This window comes from Leptidea sinapis, chromosome 40 (genome assembly GCF_905404315.1).
Source record: "Leptidea sinapis chromosome 40, ilLepSina1.1, whole genome shotgun sequence".
NCBI classification, from domain to species: Eukaryota; Metazoa; Arthropoda; class Insecta; order Lepidoptera; family Pieridae; genus Leptidea; species Leptidea sinapis.
Window position 1 is genome coordinate 7,337,732 of NC_066304.1, and position 21,622 is coordinate 7,359,353.

Genomic DNA, 21,622 nt, shown 5'->3' on the forward strand with positions numbered 1-21,622 from the left:
TCACTAACTATGGGCCTGATGAGAAAGCTCGTGGTCGCTCAGAGGGAAATGGAGAGGACTATGCTCGGAGTTTTCCTGCGAGATCGAATCAGAAATAAGGAGATCCGTAGGAGAACCAAAGCCTCAATGATTACTAGAATAGTCCTCGAATGGCGACCACGTACCGGAAGACGCAGTGTTGGTAGGCCCCCACAAGATGGACCGAAGTTCTGGTCAAGATTTCCAGAATACGTTGGATGAGGGCAGCGCAGGAACGATCGTCGTGGAGAGTTGTTTGTCCAGCAGTGGACATCTTCTGACTGATGATGTTGTATCTCTATTAGTCATAGATTTCATAATCAGGCTTTAAGTTTTAACTGCAAGTCCATTTCAATTATAAATAAAAATTTCAAATCGGTTCGTTTTTAGTACCTACTTCTTTTCTTTTTTAGAAGTCCTTTAAAAATCAAAATAAATAGATTTGTGGAAATTATTACAACAAATAATAAATTGTTTGCACTCTTCCTTTTATTCAAATTCAGTTTAAGCCACAAAATAATTTAGAGGCAAACCCAAGTGATAAAAGACAGTGTAGACTCTTTTGAAGTCGGTCAAGATGATACAAGATAAGCGCTTATTTAAAACGATGGCCCGAAGCTACTTGAAGCTACTGTCCCAGTTTTGTAAGGCTTTCAGGAAAACGGCTCCTCTCGTGAGAGCTACGCTGTATTAGCTAAAGGTAAACGACCTATTTAAGGTCAACTCTACCTATAGAACCTAGTAATATCATACCTACCAATGCGTTATGTTTCCCACTTTAATATTAAAACTTGATATTTAACTGACATATTTTTATTTTATTTTTATCCTATTCGGAAAACTTACAGCTAGGTTGAAAATTTATTGAAGTATGCGTTACTTGAGGAAATCCATAATTATACAAATGACTGGAGGCACTGCCTCCTCGTGCCAGATTTAAGCGATACAACACGTCCTGAGGATGCCTCGTGTAGAGGCGAAACACGTGTCGAATTGTTTAAAAACAAATATTGACGGAATTAACACTAAAGAAAACTTAAATCATTTTTATACATTTAGGTTATTAACAAGTAGGTAAGTATATAATTAAGTACTAAAGGCTAATTACAAATTTTAACTTATAGTTATATAAATAAGATTAAAAATTAAAAAAAAGGAATTAAATTAAAGTCGTCATGAAATTAACACTTAAAAATAAATTAGGTTAATCACAAGTATGTTATTAAATAATTGATTGTAATGAAAATAGGTATTGCTTAGCTTGGTTATTCACGCACGTTTATAAAATATATCATTTAAAAGTTTCTTAAGGCCATGTACTGGCGTATTAAAAAAGTCGACATCTATTTCATTAGAAAGGTTATTATCTAATCTTCTAATATATAAAATTCTCGTGTCATGGTGTTAAACATTGAACTACTACGAAAGGGCTTGACCGATTCAAATGAAATTTTGAGTTCATATTGGGTAGGTCTGAGAATCGGACAACATCTATTTTTCATCACCCTAAATGTTAAATCACACGATTTTTTTTTTTTTAATTTTTTTGACATTTTTTTTAATTTGTTTGATTATGAGTCAGTATTAAAAAATACATTATATATATATATAACTTCAAATTTTCACCCATCTACGATCAACAGTTACTTTTGTATCGCGATTTTAATATCAGCGATACAACCTTTGCTGGGTCAGCTAGTAACATATATATATCGGAGCTCTTGTTAAAGATTATTTAGAATCCAGATCATGTCATCTGTATATCGACTCTCAATCTACATTTCAGCATAGACAACGCTCATTTATCTCATTCATACCAATCGAAATCCCATAAATTGATTGATAAAATTGCGCGAACTCGTCAGAAGAACATACAAGAAAATCAACGGCCACTGTTTTCAATCAAATAGAGTATTTACAATGGTTGTAATAAATGAATCGTCTTCATAGTTAAAAGCGTTTTAAATATCAAATATTGCGTAAAAAGTAATTAGATGGTTTATTGATATGCCAAAAGCAGGTCATGGATTAAAAGAATAATCTAGGATTGCGGTGTCTATACCGGGCGATAGATTGAGGTAGACAATAACCTGCATAAAACTGACGTCACTACAGAAAAAAAACCATGCTACTATATACCAAAAAAACTTTACAGAAGGCATATACAAATTAATTTATGAATATAACATTCGTGGCTTATTTTTTTTGGAACGAAGTTCCTTATGGGACGATGCGGAGGTACCCTAACCGGAAAAAAGCGTCCGGAACGTAAGACATGAAGTTTGACAACTCTCTTCATGTGCGTCGAAGCGTTGCTACGCGACAATATCTCGCTGATCATTAAATGCAACATGAATTACATCTTATATATAAAATTCTCGTGTCACAATGTTCGTTCCCGCACTCCTCCGGAACGGCTTGACCGATTCTCATGAAATTTTGTGAGCATATTGAGTAGGTCTGAGAATCGGCCAACATCTATTTTTCATACATCTAAATGTTAAGGGTCCACACGAAACTTTTTTTTTTTAATTTTTTCTGACATTTCTTTTAAATTTATTTGATTATGAGTCAGCATTAAAAAATACATACAACTTCAAATTTTCACCCATCTACGATCAACAGTTACTTTTGTATCGCGATTTAAATATCGGCAATACAACGTTTGCTGGGTCAGCTAGTAATAAATAAAATTATTCATTTAAAAAAAATTAAAAAAATACACATATAACCACAAAAATAAAACACAATAGATTATTTAATGGATTGCAAGATGCAGAATGTACGAGCTTTTTATAAACTTCGCGTCGGCTAGCTCTTTTTTTACAATTTTTAAATACTGAGTTATTTTTCAAAGTCAAAGTCAAATGTTTTTTTTTAATTAGGCTTAAATTAAGCGCTTTTGAATTGTCACTATATTTTTTTTTTTGAATTAGTGAATCTACCACAGCATGTTCAGAAAATGTTGAAGAACATACAAGAAACTCAACGACCACTCTTTTCAATCAAAAGAGTATTTAACAATGTCTCTTTTTTTTGTATGGAATAGGAAGACAATAGAGCGTACGAGTCACCTGTTGTTAAGTGATCACCGCCACAATCTCTTGTAACACCAGAGGAATCACAGGAGCGTTACCGGCCTATATGGTAGGTGTACGCGCTTTTTTCGAAGGTACCCATGTCGTATCGTCCTGGAAACACTGCACAAGGAAGTTCATTCCACAGCTATGTAGTACGTGGAAGAAAGCTCCTTGAAAACCGCACTGTGGAGGACCGCCACACATCCAGATGGTGGGGATGATATCCTAACTTGTGGCGTGTCGTGCGAAGGTGGAATTCGGCGGCAGGAATCAGGTTGAACAGCTCTTCGGAACACTCCCCGTGATAAATGCGGTAGAAGACACACAATGAAGCGACGTCTCTACGCAACGCCAAGTGCTCTAATATACAAAACACATTAGTTTGTAAGGTGCTGCATCCAATATATAAATTGTGTTAATTAAAAGCGTTTCAAATACCAAATATTTCATTAAAAGTAATAAAGAATACACTGTATAATTATAATAATTAATTTTTAACTATAACTTATTGCTGTCATCTCTGGTCTGGCGCACCCCACAATCAGCTCGATCCATTTGACCGCGTGCAACGCAGAGCAGCTCGAATTGTCGGAGATCCAGTGCTCTGTGAACGGCTGGATCGCTTGGCGTCACGTAGAGACGTCGCTTTATTGTCTCTTCTACCTTCTACCGCATTTATCACGTGGAGTGTTTCGAAGAGCTGCTGAACCTGATTACTGTCGTAGCATTCCACCTTCGCACGACAAGCCACAAAGTGGGTTATTATCCCCACCATTTGGATATGTGGCGTTTCTCCACAGTGTGGTTTTCAAGGTGTTGAATGAGCTTCCTTGTGCGGTGTTTTCAAGACGTTACGACATGGGTACCTTCAAAAAAGGTGCATACACTTTTCTTAAGCGCAGGCAAAGCTCCTGTCATTCATATAAAGCAATTTGGCTTTACTATAGGACGCTCGACTACGGATGCAGGTGTTGAACTTATCAGGAATATTTTTGAGGCCTGGGAGGGATCACAGAATGCACTTATTATCTTCTGTGATTTATCTAAGGCTTTTGATTGTGTTCAGCATTCAACGCTGGTCAGGAAGCTATGCCACTATGGTATAAGTATATAAATACAATTTAAATAATAGGATTCAGAGGGTCGAGGTGAATGGCAGGAGATCTCCTGGGACTCCTCTCGGTATGGGGGTACCACAAGGGTCTATTCTTGGACCCTTCCTCTTCCTAATTTATATAAATGATCTACCTAACCTTGTAGAAAAAAAACACAAGGTGGTATTGTTTGCGGATGACACTTCACTTATATTCAAAGTGAAACGAAGCCAAGTTTTGTATGACGAAGTAAACAATGCTCTATCTGACATCGTGTACTGGTTTAGCGCCAATAACTTATTGTTAAATAATCATAAAACCAAATATATTAAATTCACCGCGCCAAATGTCAAAAATGTAGATGCGAATATTTTATTAAATGGAGAGGTGGTAAAACCAGTGGAATCTGCTATATTTCTTGGCATTACTCTTGATTCCAAATTGCAGTGGGGTCCCTATATTGAAGGATTGGCGAATAGGCTTAGTTCTGTTAAGAACTAAGCCTATTCGCCAATGTCTTAGTGCGGTTAAGAAAATTAGACGGTTAACTGACATAGATACGGCGAGATTAGTATACTTTAGTTATTTTCATAGTATTATGTCCTATGGTATATTGTTATGGGGCAGTGCGGCTGATATTAATACTATCTTTGTGCTGCAGAAGAGGGCTATTCGCGCGATTTATAACCTAGGTCCTAAAGAATCATTAAGAGAAAAATTTAAAGAAATAAACATTTTGACTGTTGCTTCTCAATACATTTTCGATAATGTTTTGTATAAGCACATTGAGGAATTTTCTAGAAACTGTAACATTCATAATGTTAACACGAGGAACAAACATAAACTTGTTATGCCTACTACTCGGTTGGGTCGAGTTAGTAAGTCTTTTGTAGGGCGATGTATATGCTTCTACAATATGATCCCAGAAAATGTACAAAACAAATGTGTTACGAAATTTAAAAGAATTGTTAAAAAACGTTTGTGTGGGAAAGGTTATTATAGCATAAACGATTTTCTTAATGACACCACGGACTGGGAATAAAGCGAACACCCTCAGGCTTTTTAATTATAAATGTTTATTGTACGATATTACATTGTAATCCATATTGTATATTAAAAAAAAAAGCCCGCTGAGTTTCTTGCGCCCATTCTTCTCAGGTCTGAGGCAGTCTCTTTTGAATGGGTGGTAGATTTTGACGTTCAATAAGTGATTTTAAATCCTATGTTGAATAAAAATATTTGAATTTGAATTTGAATTCCTCTGGTGTTGCAAGAGGATGTGGGCGGCGGTGATCTTAGCCATCTTAAGGATGAGATTAGGTGACCCGTACTTTCGTTTATCCTCTCTTCCGTAAAAAAAAATAAGCGAGACCTGACACCATGCAATCTGCGATTTTAAACTGTTTTTTTTTAATTGGTTGATTTAGCTAAGAAAGTTACCGTAAAGAGTAGTTGTCGAGAGTTTTGAATTTTTTAAGTTAAATTAAGAAGGCCTTTTGTAACATATACACATGATGCGCTACGCATTTTAACTGCTTGTGTTGGGTCGGATAAGATAATTATGCATATCTTAATCATGCAATTAATGCTATTGATACTAATGTTGGTGTAGCCAACCGTAAAAATCCATAATTTCCCTCAGTACATAGCCACCCTACACATCCGGTCAAACAGGTTACGGTCCTTGACCGGCGTAGTGATGTGTACGTGATCATTTATAATCGATGATTGTTTGCCATTCGTAACTCATTAGTTTGATTTATCTTATTATTGTCATCAATGGGTCACCAGGAAAATTATCATAGAAATGTATAAACAATATCTCCCTATGATTTCCCATACATAATGATACAACATAACAAATTGTTTAGATTTGCAAGTGCTACATCTTAAGTTAATATCCTAATATACAAACATACAAATATTTGAACAAAGCATACAAGATTTTATCAACGAACGTCACTCAAACGGTTGGCTCAGTTGAAAATAGCACTCACACGGAGCGCGAGAGGTCGCGGGCTCAAGTCCGGCATCGTTCATAAACTTTTGTTGTCAGTTTTATTTGTAAGTTTATTAAATTATATTTCTATTTAAAACAATTATTTTATGCAAATATCTTCACAAGCTTACACCGTGCGTTTATCTAATTCTTTAAGTCGGAGGTACGACACTAGCGGGCTAGCAGCGCGAGCGCCTCTTGTCAGCCAGCCGCCAGGTTCACGTTGTCAGTTTGGCGCGCGACAGGTGAAACTGTGAACGTTTCGCGCGTAAACTCGTGTTCGAAATTTAAAACTTACGTGCCATTCACTTTTACTTTTTATTATAATAATTGCGTAAGGTCGCAGTAAGTTATTGGGTTATGTGACAGTTCGGTGTGATACTATAACATTTAAAATGTTTTGAAGGATGTTTACTTGTTAATATTGAAAAGGTAGGTTTTTTTTAGTTTATTTTGTCACTTGAACATTATTACAGCTATTCATTAAGATTATCGTCTTTAACAATTGAAATAGTCGTAAGTAGGTGAAAAATTGACAAATATGACGTCGAACCATATGAATTCTTTTCTTTTTAACTTTTGTTATAACTTTATGAGCCGAAAAGTTAATTAATGTTGATAACTAGCCTACCATCTGCATGTTTATTTTTTCTCTTTGAAAATGGACACATTTTACAAAACTTTAATTTGTTAAAGGCGGATCGCTCACAACGCTCCTGTGATGCCTCTGGAGACAGAGCAGGAGCCGTACTCTAATTTGTCCTCATCTCCCATAAAAATGTGACTTAATATAGATTTTAAGGGACTCTACAATCTACAACTAGACATAAGAAACTCTCTAATCTTCAAATGGGACCTGACCAACGTAGGAACGCCACTTCTAGATACTTCTATAACTATAATCTAAATCTAAATTCATAGTTTCGATCGCCTTTTTGTCAAATTCATTTGAATTACTGTAAAATAGGCAGAATTAACCGGTTCATAACGGTGTTTTGTGTTAGATCTTTGCACTAATGACAAAAAATACTAGCAATGTATAATTTGCATCTATATAATCTATTTTGGAGTGGTTCTATAATAACACTTTAAAGGCTCTTTAATCTATACATAACACTTAGGTAGGCTGTAGATGTAATATAATAAGTAAAGGTATGAAAACAGAGTAGGGATGAATACTGACGTAGTATGAATCAAAAATTAAAATCAAAGTACCTGCGTACCTTGAATATAAATATGAATAAACGTCACCTCATCAAACAAACCTCACATTTATCACGGGGAGTGTTCCGAAGAGCTGTTTAACCTGATTCCTGCCGCCGAATTCCACCTTCGCACGACACGCCACAAGTTAGGATATCATCCCCACCATCTGGATGTGTGGCGGTCCTCCACAGTGCGGTTTTCAAGGAGCTTTCTTCCACGTACTACAAAACTGTGGAATGAGCTTCCTTGTGCGGTGTTTCCGGGACGATACGACATACCTCCAAGAAAAGCGCGTACACCTTCCTTAAAGGCCGGCAACGCGCTTGTGATTCCTCTGGTGTTGCAAGAGAATGTGGGCGGCGGTGATCCCTTAACACCAGGTGACCCGTACGCTCGTTTGTCCTCCTATTCCATAAATTCATCAATTAATTATTATCATTAAAAAATAATTTGTAGTTACTATAAAATAAAAACTCTTAAGAACATTCATTAAATGCTTTACTTAGCTTTTAAAATATACACACATCTATTTTGTATAAGTATATAGTACCTGGACGACCGAGTCTTGCTGCGATTTTTAAGAAGGTACAAAACTTGATTAAAAAAAACTAATAAGACATCTGGATTCGAACCGGGGTCTTCTGCTTTCCGGATCACCCAATGTCCCATCTGAGCTATTATAGTCTTGTATATAGTGGCGAAATATACCTTTGTATTCTAATGGGTAATGTTATTGTAGCAGTTTCTCATTAAAACACGGATAAAACTACATTTTTTAAAATTGGAAGCTAGATCGACTTTCTCGCCCCCAAAACTACCTGTATACTAAATTATAATATTAAGCCTAAATTTCATTAAAATCGTTGGAGCCGTTTCCGATATTTAGATTATATTTAGGTTATATACAAGAATTGCTCGTTTAAAGATATAAGATTATAGATACTGATGAAACAATAATACCCACATATAAATCATTAATCTTGAGCGTTCTGGTCTGTGTTCCAGAAAATGTCATCGATCGCGAATCTTAAGTATATCTGTTAAATAGTGACATAAAGTATGATTCTTGGATCATAAAATTTCGTTTTATCATAACATAAGTTATTATATGATACATCCTAGTGTGATGGTTCAGCAAGTTTGAAGTAAGAAACATAAGAAGTAAGTTTTTGAAAAAGGAGGCTTACTATATTTATTTATTTATTAAGGAAACAAACAGATACATCACTAATGTACAAAATTAAGTTAAATAAATATACAAATTACAATATTGGATATATGCTAGAATAGTTTCACTGAGAACACAAAAGAATACAATTTTACAGACATGACAACAGAACGATAAGATAAGTAAACAATAGAATATTTAGGCGAATACACAGTGTTATATAAATCAAGACACAGACAGGGATATAATAATGAATAAAGATACAAGGTTTAAGGTAAGGACAGTAATTGTTGTTTTAACTTAGTCTTAAATGCAGCAGTAGAGGAGTGCGAAAACAGGTCGACATTAATGTGAGAATCCAATGATGAACACATTCTGTGAAGTGGCGCGCGAAACCCAATATTGGTTCTAGGAGTCGATAGGTTGAAAGTTCGGTGTGTGAGTAAAGACCTGGCAGAAACATTGAATGGCAAAAGCTCGAGAAGTTCAGGACAAGCTAGTTCATTCACTCATATTTTTCTTAAGGTGACACAGTCTATTAAGTGACGTCTTTGGCTAAGTGAAAGTAAATTGTATGTTTTTAAAAGTTCATTGTAGTTAGCCCTACCACAATTCATACGATAGTTTAAAATGCGTAAGAATTTCTTTTGTACAGCCACCAGTTGTGTAACATAATATATAGCATAATGGGGATTCCAGATTGGACAGGCATATTCCAACTGAGATTGCACAAGCGTTTTATAAAGGTAAATATATGTGGCTTTATCTTTGAAAGGTCTGGTGACACGGGTTATGAAGCCTAACATTCGGTAAGCTATTATCAATAATTATGCCCACATGCTTGTCCAAGGTTAGTTTAGGGTCAAGAAGGACCCCAAGATCCCTGACAGAGTGAACAGATTCAAGGGCATGGTCTCCAAGGGTGAGGTTGGACGTGATTATATTATGGGTGTTTCTAGTAAAGATGACATGCTGACTACTATAGAGATTATACAGAAGATAATGAATGATGTATGGTTCTTTGCTGGTTCTGGCCTGGACACCTATAATTGTTTAATACTATTATAAGTAGGCTATGCAATTGTTATTATTCAATGATTAAAAAGATAGACTAGGAGTTTTTCTTATCAGTTCTTCTCTCCATGTCAATGCCCCTTCACGAACTTACGTAGTAATATGTAGCTTCATGACATTAATGGCTGATTTACACGTATCAAGTTGACTAAAAAATTTACTAAATTTTAACTTAATTTTAAGTGACTTAACCCGTGTAAACAGTGAATTTAGTAAGAAGTTGCAAGTTAAAATTTAGTTGCAAGTAAACAAGGTAGGATAGAATTTTGTCTATTTTTCGGTTAAGTTGGTGGGCGTGGCTAATCACTTGACCCGTTTGGACAGGCAAAATTTAGTTAAATTTAAGTGAAAAGCATAAGCTGGCGGAGTGTTGCAACGTAGTTCCTACTTAATTTATAAATAAAAATCTTTCGAAAATGTCGAAGTGGACGGAAGACACGACAATAAAGTTCATTGAAGAATACATAAAGGACGATTGTTTATGGAATATTAAAAGCTTAAATTATATATATATAAATATAAAATAAGCAAGCAAAACATCATCGCCTTGCCGCTATAGCGTCAGCCATGGCGATTGCAAATTTTGGTGTTAAAGAATTTGAAACAAAAATTAAGAGTATTAGATCATAGTAGGGGTGTATTTGTTCTGTGGTCGTCCATCTTGAGCGAATAAATGAGTTTAACTAGTTATTTAGTATTTTTACGTGTAAACGGTTACTTAAAATTAAGTCGCTTGAAATTAACATTTAGTTAAGACCTGGCAACTTAATACGTGTAAATCAGCCTTAACGTAGTGGCGTTGTATTCAGTGCCGGATTAAGCAAGCGCGGGGCCCGTAGCAAGGTCTTTGAAAGAGCCCTTAATCTACATATATTGGAAATAGTCTGTTACCGAGTGTCTGACTTGGTAGGAAAAGTTGTAAAGTTTAACGTTTTTGTGATATCAAGTAAATTCAATATACCAAAATCATAAAAAAATTTTGCTCAGTTAGAGATGAGTGGGTTTAAATATGCGGGGCCCCTTTCGTGTGGGGCCCGTAAGAATTGCTTCTCTTGCTATGCGGTTAATAAGGCAGTGGTTGTATTATGTTGTTATTGTCGCTCACCAGTCCCCATGGTAAATAAATGTGTTTATATTCTGCTCTATTCATGTTGAGCTGCTGTTCACGATTCATACACTCTTCACACATTTATTATCAGTAATCAGCCCCATTTCAATTACTGTTGCTTCGTAGAACATACATAGCATACTAGTGTATGCTCAACCTAATTCCAATTGACTTCGCTTTACACAATATATTATTTATACATGATTAAGTGATCATTAATGAATATAATGCCGTGCCGTAATTATCACTTCAGTTTAAAGATATAATAAGCATATAATATTCAAATCTTTAGATAAATTTTATTCGTGTTAGTTGGCACTGCTGTTGTGCAGTTGCTAGCAATAATACAGTTGGCTCTCGTTTCCTATATAAATAATTGGGTGTTAAGTTCATTACTTCTTGTGAATTGTAAAAGGATAATTGTGAAGCTTAAAACAGATATCATAAGAATTGTGTGTTTAAATTACCAACCCCTTCTACAAATAATTTCCACTATTGTCCACGTGGATGATGTCGTGGGTATTTTTGAGGTACTATGCCTACATCTAGCATTATAAAATGTACCCTGACCTCTTGTCGTACGAAGGTGGAATTCATCAGCAGAATCATGTCCAATCTTTACAACACTCCTCGTAATTAATCAGGTGGAAGGCACACAATTTCCAGCGACATCTCTACACAACGAATTTCAAGTGATCTAGCAAAGCAGAATAGAAAATCGTTTTTAATATAAATAATTGCTTAATCCTTCGAATATAACCAAAGGGTTGAATTCATAAACTTGGATAATAAAATGACAAATTGTCGACGAGTATGTCTACCTCGGACAAACAATCCAGTTAGGCAGATCCAATTTCGAGAAGGAGGTAACTCGTCGAATCCAACTTGGATGGGCAGCGTTTGGGAAGCTCCGTAAAATCTTCTCGTCCCACATACAACAGTGTCTGAAGACGAAGGTTTTCAACCAGTGTGTGCTGCCAGTGATGATTTACGGTACGTAGACATGGTCGTTAACTATGGGCCTTATGAGAAAGCTCATGGTCGCTCAGAGGGCAATGGACAGGGCTATGCTCGGAGTTTCCCTGCGAGATCGAATCAGAAATGAGGAGATCCGTAGGAGAACCAAAGTAACCGACATAGTCCAAACGATTGCGAAACTGAAGTGGCAGTGGGCAGGGCACATAGTTCGATGGATAGATGGCCGTTGGGGCAGTAAAGTCCTCGAATGGCGACCACGTACTAGAAGACGCAATGTTGTCAGGCCCCCACAAGATGGACCGACGATCTGGTCAAGATCGCCGGAATACGTTGGATGAGGGCAGCGCAGGACCGAACGACGTGGAAATCTTTGGGGGAGGCCTTTGTCCAGCAGTGGATGTCTTCCGGCTGATGATCATTCATAATGATAGGTATTATACATGTATTTATAAGATAAAAAAAAACTGTTTCCGACAGAAATATTATGAAACATCTGTTTCCATGTTTTAATGTAATTGGAGAACAAATATTAATCTCTCAAACATTTCTACTATCTATATTTGATATAGAAGTATTTAAGTATATTCCTACTATAAAATATAAGTTAACAAGGAGATTAGACTTAATTATTGTCTATAGTCTTATCTAGCAATTAAGAGCTACTGCGGTCGAGTTCAGATTGGCCACCGGATATGCAACCCGTATGGCTGTACTTGAGTTATCAAGAGAGAGAGAGATAATATTAAGATTCGAATTTTAATTGCTGTAATTGTTTTTTATAATTGCATACATTTTGTTAGCGAGCCAGCCGAGGACGCCACAAAAGAAGATGTGAAACTACTAAAGTAACTGCATGCCTTAAAAATCGAAACTCGCACATTTTGTAGCATAAAATCGTATATAACAATTAAATAATGTAAAAAACACATTGTAAAAAAAAAAAATGTTTGTTAAACTTAGGTATGTAAAAAAATTAAATCGATTTATTGTAATTTTTAATTCAAAAATGGTTTTTGTGGCTTATAGTGTGGATAGAGTTCGCATGGCGGAAAACACGATATCTTATGAAAATATTTTTAGATTAGGTTTTATCTCAATATATTTTTTAATCTCAAATTTTTAATGAAAATAGACGGCGTTCAGGTAGATGCTCTTGGGCGCCACGGGTTATCCTAACTAAAATCGGCAGGATTTATTAAGTGAACAAATCTTATAACTATATTTACAATACTACGACTACATAAAATTAAAACTATCATTACATGGAAGCGTACCAAGAATACTGGCAGCATTACCGCGTTGTATAGCTAGGCTGATCCGTTGACCGAAATAGCTGCCAGCAGCGCTTGGGTTTCCAGTAGCCTTATTGAGGCGCGAAGATAGTATTTTGAACATTCTCCGCGCCTCTGGGCCCCACCGTCCAAGTGTATCGACACCAAACAGCACAAAGATGTATGACTCACTGAAACCAACATATTTGCGACGCTTGCTGTCTTCGGCAGTCGAAGCTTATTGATTATAAGATTTGTTTTGTTTGAAAAATAGAATAACAAATTGGTTTATGCGATGACTAAGTCAATCTATTTATATAAAACATAAAATATTTTCAATATTGATATGACATAAGATGCTGTTAGGTTAGCTCATTATGTAGCAACTTAAGATGGACCCTTGAGTAGGGACTAAATCAATTGACCGACTTGGTAGTTGTGAGACTTGGTTTTTTATACAAGTTATGTTTTTGATGGCATTATCTTTACTGCTTCACGATAACCTTTAAACCAGTAGGAGGCTCGTTTGCACCGGATGGTGGCTAGATTAGATTATGGGTAACACAACGGCGACAATTTCTGCCGCGTGGCAGTTATGTGTAAGTATTACTGTGTTTCGGTCTGAAGGGCGCCATAGCTAGTGAAATTGCTGGGCAAATGAGACTTAACATCTTATGCCTCAAAGTAACGAGCGCAGTTGTTGTGCCGCTCAGAATTTTAAGGTTTTTCAACAATCTTGAGCGCACTGCATTGTAATGGGCAGGGCGCATCAATTACCATCAGCTGAACGTCCTGCTCGTCTCGTCCCTTATTTTCATTAAAAAAAAGATAAAAAGATAACTGTTGTATTTGTAGTTGAGAACTAGGCTTGCTAGAACTACAATTTCAAGGGAGATTTCATTCATATATTCAAGTAATTCCAAATACTTTTTCATGTTAGGGTGGTTCGCAAGACAACTTCCAAATGATTTCACATTATTTATCTCATGATATCTTTAACAGAGCCAATTGCATACACACTTCTTAAATTTTAGTTTAAAATGACCTGGCATTTAATGTTCGTTGATGGTGAAATAGTTTTTTAAATGAGGGTTTGTTTAAGCGACAATCATGAAATGGTCCAACTATAGTTATTATCAAGATGTAGAGTTTGAAGAATCACAGGCTCGTGTAAAACTTGGCTCTACCAGAGATTTCCAAAGGTTTCTTCAATTAAATAATAATAAACTTGTGAACATTCGAACCTAACATGATATGTTTATCAGTGAGCTATGAGATGTGAAATCAGACAATTTATTATCATTACATATTATAAAATAAAGTCCTCCGCCTCATCTGTCTGTCTGTCTGTTCGCGATAAACTCAAAAACTCTTGCACCATGCTGTTCAATGTTCTCGAGGAAGGCTTCAGCATATAATTTGTTCAGTTTTTTGTATACATATTTAATATACGTTAACGATATTTGTTGGAGGTGTCGAAAAAAATAAACCGCCTGGGTGCTTTCAGCAAAATCGCTGTCTAAGCCCTTTGAGATATAATAAAATAATGTACAGTGGAATTGTGTATCTAATACACAACAGACAAATCAATACAGAAAAATCTGGAACAGCATGTGTCTACATCTTAAGGTTATCAGACTATATCCATCTCAATATTTAAAAAATTGTCAATCATAAAGCCGTAATGTAAAAGCTGTCTACACAAATACGATATTAATCCTTAACGTTTTAAATAAGTTAGATATTTTACTCTTAACACCATATAATTGCTTGATGCGGTACGATATATGTACAACGATGGCCTCCCCATGGACCGTCCTGTCTACTACAAACAAGGAACGGTAGTTGAAGGGTATGATCATTCAGAAATATGTTTTTATTTCAATTTTAACTAATTAAATACACATTTCCGATAGCTGTAGTCTACATTATTCCCGAATACATACATCATATGTGAGCAATATTATAACTTTGAGTAGTTTATATATTATATTAAGAAGTGCTACCAACGTCATGGTGTCATAAGATATCCTTATTAATAATTACATTTATAAAACTGCTGTTACTTATTACTCTGTTAGTAATGTTATTTTATGTAATTATCACTTCAGTTTAAAGATATAATAAGCATATAATATTCAAATCTTTAGATAAATTTTATTCGTGTTAGTTGGCACTGCTGTAGTGCAGTTGCTAGCAATAATACAATTGGGTGTTAAGTTCATTACTTGTTGTGAATTGTAAGGGGATAATTGTAAAGCTTAAAACAGATATCATAAGAATTGTGTGTTTAAATTACCAACCCCTTCTACAAATATTTTCCACTATTGACAGTACAGCCTCTGTCGGGTCAGCTAGTTTGTTATAAACAAGCTGCTGCCCGCGATAACGTCCACGTGGATGTTGTCATGGGTATTTTTGAGGTACTATGCCTACATCTATCATTATAAAATGTATCCCGACCTCTTGTTATTTGTTGTACTCATGCAAAATTTGAATTAAATCTGGTCAGTAGTTTTTGTACTTGCCTCGACATAGTTACATAAACAAGCAAAAATTATATAAAGACATTTTGGCTTCGCTTTTGTATTGTATCTATTTGTATTCTATTTAGAAACATTTGACATACAGCTTTCACGTTGCTACGATTTTTTTATATGTTTAGATTTAACATACTACTTGGTAATTGAAAGAGATACTTATGTATTCTTACTATATCTCCTCATGATCCCCTATTTCTTCCGAATAAAAGGCATTTATTTTCTCAAAATTGATTCTTTTAGAATTCTTTTTGATGTCATTTCTAATAACTACTAGATACTACTACCGCTTCGGAAACAAATGGCGCTCTGAGAGAGTAAAAACGGCACAAGAAACTCTCCCAGCATTCTTTATTTGCGCTCTTTTCAATAAAAATATACAATATTGTACAGCCATTTCTATCGCTATAAAATAATCACAATCTAGTCCCAGGCTGTCCGATCATTTAGATATTCAGCAGTGGAGTAATAGGATTTACGACAGAGCAATTTTTTTATAAAACATTTAAATTTATTTATAGATAATACCTGAACAGTGGCTGGGACTTTATAATTTAGAATATATGACGGATAAAGTATATTAAAAGAACAGATCTAATGAAAAAAGTTTGGGTTTTGACATCCGTTACAAAATGAGCGTAATGCTAGTCGGAAGTGAGATAAAATATATATATTACTAGCTGACCCAGCAAACGTTGTATTGCTATATAAAGTAATTTAAAATTTTTGGGGTATAAAAAGTAGATGCAACCGATTCTCAGGCCAACCAAATTTATCGTACTACAATAATTGTATTCGATTGCCATCTTGCAACCCTATAGCGGATTTACGGATGGAACAGAATAATATAAACATCGCGATGCAAAAATAGTTGTATATCGTTGAAGGGCGAAAATTTTAAGTTGTATCTATTTTTTAATGCTGAATCATAAAAAAATAAAAAATAAAATTTTGTCCAAAAAAATTTAGCGGTGGACCACCCTTAACATTAAGGGGGGTGATAGATGCTGTCCGATTCTTAGACCTACCCAATATGCGCACAAAATTTCATAAGAATCGGTCGAGCCGTTTCGGAGGATTTCGATTACGTACACCGTGACACGAGCATTTTATATATTAGATTGTGAAACAGATACAAACTTATATGAAACTGTTATGTGTGAACGTGGTTATATCTAGTATTGATGTACTCACGTGTATCTACGTGAGTTTCTTTAATAACAAAATTATTGTATCGATAATAATTCCACGTGATTAGCCTTCAGCAAATTCTGTGTATGACTGGTAATATATACTTCGATGTAATAATTAATAATGAGAATGGATAGATACTCAACTACTACTTTCATTATAATTATGTACATTTATAAGGTAATTTTAGAAACTTTATTGAGTTAGACATTATTCTGCGAAAATACATAACTTTTTAAATGTTATGAATAAATAACATTCGTGTTAATTCCCCAAAAATTTGTGAGTCTACAACTCCTGACGATGCCTCGTGCACCTATAGGTGAAATACTTATGTATATCATTCGCCAAACGTAATCGGATGCGTCAACCTTTAGAGCTTGAATTCATTGTTTTGTAAGGATGCTTCGTGAACATGATTACTGTCACAATTAGTAATTGCATCCAACAATACAAAAAAAAATCTTTGCAAGTTGTGAAATACGTATCTAGTGATATCAGCCTGTTATTATTAATGAAAGGTCGTCACCTGCTACTCCATCTATCCAGCCCGCATCCACTGCAGGTAAGCCCCAGCAGCGAGCGACAACAGAACCTTCAACAATGGCTGTGAATGAGGACAACGCGACATGCGCCGGCGCATGCCTGCACGCCTTTGTTACATATGACGTCACTGCGCCTTACTCAGCTCTACATAACACCACGGTGAAATCGTTGGTCTAAATATTATAAAGAATAATTTAATATCACATGTTACCTGCTACTGTCACGCCCTGTGAATAAATGATTTAAAAAAATGTTTGATTTTATGACTGTAATACATGTAGATATTACATACATACAGACGAGTATAAAAAGAAGGACTCCGTATCACCTGACATAACAGTGAAGCTCCAAAACAAGCCGGTAAACGAGTAAATATATAGCCCGACGCACACACTTAAAATAATACAAGCCGATCGGGCGCCATTATGAGATTTGCCATCGTCTGTGACAGATAAGTTTGCGTCGCAATAAAATATTTAAAAATGCCGTCGTGCGTTGTGAAAAAGTGTAAAACGATACTATAAAAGTATATGTGATTATTTAAGGGAGAAAAAATTGTGTAACTGGTATCCCCTGTAACCGCACACACACTAGCATAAAGGTGCTTCACTTGCTAATATCACGGCGCGGAGTCCTTCTTTTTTTACTTCCGTGAATATCCCTTACCCATTATCATTCGGGAGGGGGCTCATGTCAAATAGATGACATATCTGTTACTAATGAACACATTAAACTTTCAAGTAAATATATAAGTTATTTAATAGGAAATAGAGTAGGCAAAACACTATTGATAAATTTTAGACAATGCTGGGTTGCACGTTACGGCCTCAACTTATACGTTTGAATTCCTTTATAAAAAAACTAAATAAAGTTTTATTCTATTTATTTGGTTCACCAACAGATTATACACTATTACTAGCCTATAAAAATAACAAAATAAGTATTAATTATGGTGTAAATCCAATTACAGGCAAACCGGCATACATTGAGTTGCACGAGTGCGGGTTGCAAGTTTACTATGAAAAAGAATGTATTATATTGTACTAATATAATGTAGAAGTGAACAAATAAAAAAATAAACACTATAAATTAAATTTAGGAAATAAATCGAAACAAAGTTTAAAGTAAATAATAGTTTGTTTACAAATAGCACAAACATAATACCATCGAAAAATCCAAATAGAGTTCTAGCATTCAGGCTGGTTGTTTTATCAACATTACGTTCATATTATCTGCACATCACACCCCAGCTCACAACATAGCTTTTGGCAATTTGGAGATTCACAAACTGAAAACGTTGTTCTGCAATGAAAACTACACTTTGTATAAACATTGTTAATTCCACAGAATAGTTTAAAGAGGTTCTTTTACCTGTACTGTGGTTAATTTTTACCAAATAATAATCAATATAAACCCTATACTTTTTTTAAGAAAATCATTTAGGATACTCGATAACCTAAAATCAACAGCATTGCATTTGCTCACTTTGAGACATAAGATGTAACTAACCCAATAATTTTGCTTACTTGTACTGTGCTTGACGGCAGAAAAAGGTGCCTGCCGCATCTTGCGCAAAGAAACCTCCTTCTGGCAATCTGAGCGCAAACGCATCCATTCCTGACTGTTGCTTTTGGGTGTATTGGAAAGAAAACGTATCAACGGAACTATGGTGGGGTAATGTGATACAAGTTCAGCACATCGCAAGGCACGTGTCATTGTGAATAGAAATGTCTTAATTCGGAACACAAAAACAGTATATCAAAATTTGCGGCAAAGGTTCGTAGGTTCGTAGCAAACACGACCGGCCTTACAAATAAACTTGGTATAAAGTTATACCTGAGAATAAACCACGAATATGCAAAATGTTTACAAATATACAGGTTTATTCGGACATATAACGTTTCCCGCGTTTATTTGCAAGGCTGCTTGACGTTCGGCAAACTCCAAATCTATCATTGTATTGACAGTATTGTCGGCGATAAAGACAACATTTAGCATATTCTTGGTTTAATCTGAGTTATAACTTTATACCAAGTTTATTTGTAAGTCCGTACAAATACAGTGCTTGCTTATAACCTTAATTTAAGCTATTAAACTTAACATCTGGATTTACGAATTACGGCATCTTTCAAATTGGTGAATTTTACCATAAAGTACTTTTAATTTTTGTTGCAGTGAATGATGACAACGGAAGATGCAGGAGGCTGCATTAATAGAGCCTTCGAGAACGCGGACGATGGTTTCCAGACAATAGACCTGAGAAGAACCGCCAGGCGATATGGAAACAATTATGAGGTGAATAAAGATTTCAATTTTTAGTTCAGAATTTACGGTCTCTATCACAATAATAGTCTTAAATTACTGAAATTGACACTTATATCTTGGTACGTAGAATAATAATATGATTAGTTTTATTAGGCCAGTGGGAGGCTATTTGCACAGGATGCCGGCTGGATTATGGGTACCACAACGGCGCCTATTTCTGCTGTGAAGCAGTAATGTGTATGCATTACTGTGTTACGGCCTAAAGGGCGCCGTAGCTAGTGAAATTACTGAGCAAATGAGACGTTACATCTTATATCTCAAGGTGACGAGCGTAGTTGTAGTGCCGCTCAGAATTATTGGGTTTTTCAATAAGCGGCACTACATTGTAATGAGCAGGGCATATCAATTACCATCAGCTGAACGTCCTGCTCGTCTAGTCCCTTATTTACATAAAAAAAGGCATTTACATCAAAATAATCACACAATATACTAGCCCCAAGTTAGGCATATAAATCATATTAAACGGAGATCAACAAGATAGACAAGCAAAGCGAATTTATTGTAACTGTAACAGATTTTGATTGACAATTCGTAAACAGTCAGCCACGCTTGGAATTAGCTCCTTCGTACTTTGAATATTTAAATAAAATGGTAGGTTCTTTTTAGTAAATACAATTGTATTCAACAATAGATAATTATACTGTAATTGCTTGTGGTGTTAATTATAAAAATAATCCTGAAAATTGCACATTTCTATATATAAATAAATACTTACGAGGTCATTATTACTTATAGCATTTATTTTGTATAAAACTTGTTATTTTGTTCATTTTTTTATGGAATAGGGGGACAAACGAGCGTATGGGTCACCTGTTGTTAAGTGATCACCGCCGCCCACATTCTCCCGCAACACCAGAGGAATCACACAAGTGTTGCCGGCCTTTAAGGAAGGTGTACGCGCTTTTTTTGAAGGTACCCATGTCGTATCGTCCCAGAAACACCGCACAAGGAAGCTCATTCCACAGCTTTGTAGTACGTTAGAAGAAAGCTCCTTGTAAACCGCACTGTGGAGGACCGCCACACATCCAGATGGCGGGGATGATATCCTAACTTGTAGCTTGTCGTGCGAAGGTGGAATTCGGCGGCAGGAACCAGGTTAAACAAATGGGATTTTTTATTAATGTTCTATTATTAATATACAAGTTATAATTGTTATAAAATTTACCTTTTGGTTACAAAATATTTTGTGTAGACAAAGGTTTATTTGTTGATAATTAGCATGATTTTCTCAAATAAGTTTTGACTTTTACTTTCTGCCCGATCTGTAAAGGCCTAAAGGCATAAAAGGCATTTATTTTCTCAAAATTGATTCCTTTGGAATTCTTTTTGATGTTATTTTTTATATACTAGACACTACTACCACTTCGGAAACTGAGCTCTGAGAGAGAAGAAGCGGCGAAGAACTGTATGAAACGCATTTTCCGTAACGCCGTTTTAAATCTTTTATTCTGCATAAAATATTTAAAATGGCGTTACATTATATATTGTATAATATAAAATAATAGCTGACCCAGCAAACGTTGTATTGCCATATAAAGTAATAAAAAAAAATTCAATAGTTTTTCGATTCTCAGACCTACCAAATTTATCGTACTACAATAATTATTTTATTCGATTGCCATCTTGCAAACCTATTGAGGATCTGTAGATGGAACAGAATAATATATAAATCGCGATACAAAAATAGGTGTTAATGGTAGACGGGTGAAAAATTTAATTTGTTTGTATTTGTCAATGCTGAATCATAAAAAAATATAAACGAAAAATTACGTCCAAAAAAAAATTTAGGGATGGACCGGACCACCCTTAAAATTTAGGGGGATGAAAAATAGATGTTGTCCAATTCTCCACCCTAGCTGATATGCACGCTAAGATTCACGAAAATCGGTCGAGTCGTTTCGAAGGGGTTCAATTACGTACACGGTGACACGAGAATTTTATATATTAGATAATTAGCCAATGTCGTTTTCCGACAAAATAATCAATAGCGAGATAAAAAATGAAGAACATTAATAAAATGGACT

General features: G+C 35.3%; 1 protein-coding gene across 1 annotated transcript in view; it reads left to right on the forward strand.

Annotated features, from left to right (window-relative positions):
• The first annotated feature begins 6,400 nt into the window (after nt 1–6,400).
• The window catches only part of LOC126976261 (solute carrier organic anion transporter family member 4A1), a 90,797-nt gene continuing 75,575 nt past the window's right edge, over nt 6,401–21,622 (forward strand). Inside the window, exons 1-2 of the mRNA XM_050824516.1 lie at nt 6,401–6,623; nt 19,449–19,568. Coding sequence (XP_050680473.1) covers nt 19,452–19,568 — 117 coding nt within the window. The 5' untranslated portion in view covers nt 6,401–6,623; nt 19,449–19,451. The remainder of the gene's footprint in view (nt 6,624–19,448; nt 19,569–21,622) is intronic.